Genomic DNA, 1689 nt, shown 5'->3' with positions numbered 1-1689 from the left:
TTCCCTTTCTTAATAAAAATGAACAAAATTTCATTGATTATATATAGAATGATCATGAAATACATATTGGTTACACAATAGTGTGAAATTTCTTCCAATCAAGAATTAATCACAATTTTTTTATCTAATTAAATCATACATTGATAATAAGATTCTAACCTCTAAGAATATTTGAAAATTTTGTTTAATTGTTCATCCTACTAATGCCCATGGTGTCTATCAAAAGGCTTAAGCAAACCATAAGTAACAGCCATAGCCAACCACCCTCCAACCACAACTCTAACCGCCGAAACCTTAGGCCGCGACGACCCACCAAACCGAGCACCGCCCCAGCCAAACATGGCCAGGGCCAAAGTAGCCACAGCCACAATCACTACAACACTTGTCACATGATCACCAATCAACGCAGCCGGTATCAAAGGAACAACCGAGCCACTCAAAAACGCCAAAGCCGAAGCCGCGGCCGCCTTGTGCGGATTTGGCAACACAATTGACACACCACTTTCTTCTCCACCACCACTCACAATTAACTTCTCTTCGATGTCCCGTTGCGTAGAAACAGAAACAAACTCCCCTACGGCCATACTACAAGACCCCGCTAAAGCTCCAGCAAGGCCAGCTAGAGACATAGACCAACGGTCGGTCTTAGCTGCACCAACGCCGAGTAATAGCGAAGTTGTTGAGAGCAACCCGTCATTGGCTCCAAGCACTGCTGCTCGGAGCCACTGAGCTCGTTCTACCACCACCTCCACTTCGTCATTAGTGGAGGTGGCTTGAGTAGATTTGGGATCATTAGTTTTGAGGTTGTTTGGGACCATGTTTGGTTGCTCACAACATATTTGTTGTAATGTCTGAGAAGCCATTTGGAAGTGAAATTAAGGAAAGTTTTTTCTCTTGTTTTTGTCAAATATGTGCATATTTTATTGGAACTGGAGTTTATATATTTATATATGTATTTGTATATAAAATTTCACCAAAGAGATTGTATTATTTTATGTTATTATGATCCTAAAAAATGACTCATATATGTAAGTAAAAACATAATATTAGTACGTATAGACCAAAATAAAAGTCTAACGAGGATATCCCACTACAAATGCTTATCTGCCTAAAACGACAACGTTCGTACATGTAATTTTTGAAAAATGGCACCTCGTGGCCCCCTTTCTTCATCATTGCCTTTATACTTATTTTAGAATTATATATAGTAATGATTCTCTGAACTTTAGTGTCTACTGAATTGTATATTTAAAATTATTAAATTATTAAAAATCCTTTCAAAGTATTAAAGTTATTTGATTCAAGGATTTTAGTTCAATTTTACTAACAGTTTCCAAACATAAACGAAAGTTCAAAAGACATAATTCGATACATGTCAAAATTCACGAGTCACAATTTGATACATGCTAATGTTTAAATGACACAATTTAATACATAAATAATTACTACGTTAAGTTAACCTCTGTTAGTAAAACTAAACATAATTGTATTAAAATCCTTGAATATCTAAAAGTTTTAATAGTTTTAAATTTTTTTAGCTGATGTTTGAAAAGTTTAGTAGGCTCGATTACATCTTAAGGTTTGGGAGAAATAAATCCTAGCTAATTAATTATATGAAAAGTTGACTCAATATTGGAAATATTAGGGAATTTCATAACTTAATTACTTTTTATGGATATCGTTATCTCT

General features: G+C 35.1%; 1 protein-coding gene across 1 annotated transcript; it reads right to left on the bottom strand.

Annotated features, from left to right (window-relative positions):
• Nucleotides 1–885, bottom strand: LOC115695602 (vacuolar iron transporter homolog 4-like). Its single transcript, XM_030622658.2, has one exon. The coding sequence runs from the start codon at nucleotides 861–863 to the stop codon at nucleotides 201–203; it is 663 nt and encodes a 220-aa protein (XP_030478518.2). The 5' UTR covers nucleotides 864–885; the 3' UTR covers nucleotides 1–200.
• Between the last annotated feature and the right edge of the window lie 804 nt (nucleotides 886–1689).

This window comes from Cannabis sativa, chromosome 6 (genome assembly GCF_029168945.1).
Source record: "Cannabis sativa cultivar Pink pepper isolate KNU-18-1 chromosome 6, ASM2916894v1, whole genome shotgun sequence".
Classification (NCBI taxonomy): Eukaryota; Viridiplantae; Streptophyta; class Magnoliopsida; order Rosales; family Cannabaceae; genus Cannabis; species Cannabis sativa.
Note: the sequence above shows the minus strand (reverse complement) of the source record. Positions and strands in the feature narration are given on the sequence as shown.

What these genes read in the sequence shown, in the direction of transcription:
- LOC115695602 (XM_030622658.2), bottom strand. Translation starts at nt 863, where the DNA reads ATGGCTTCTCAGACATTACAACAAATATGTTGTGAGCAACCAAACATG.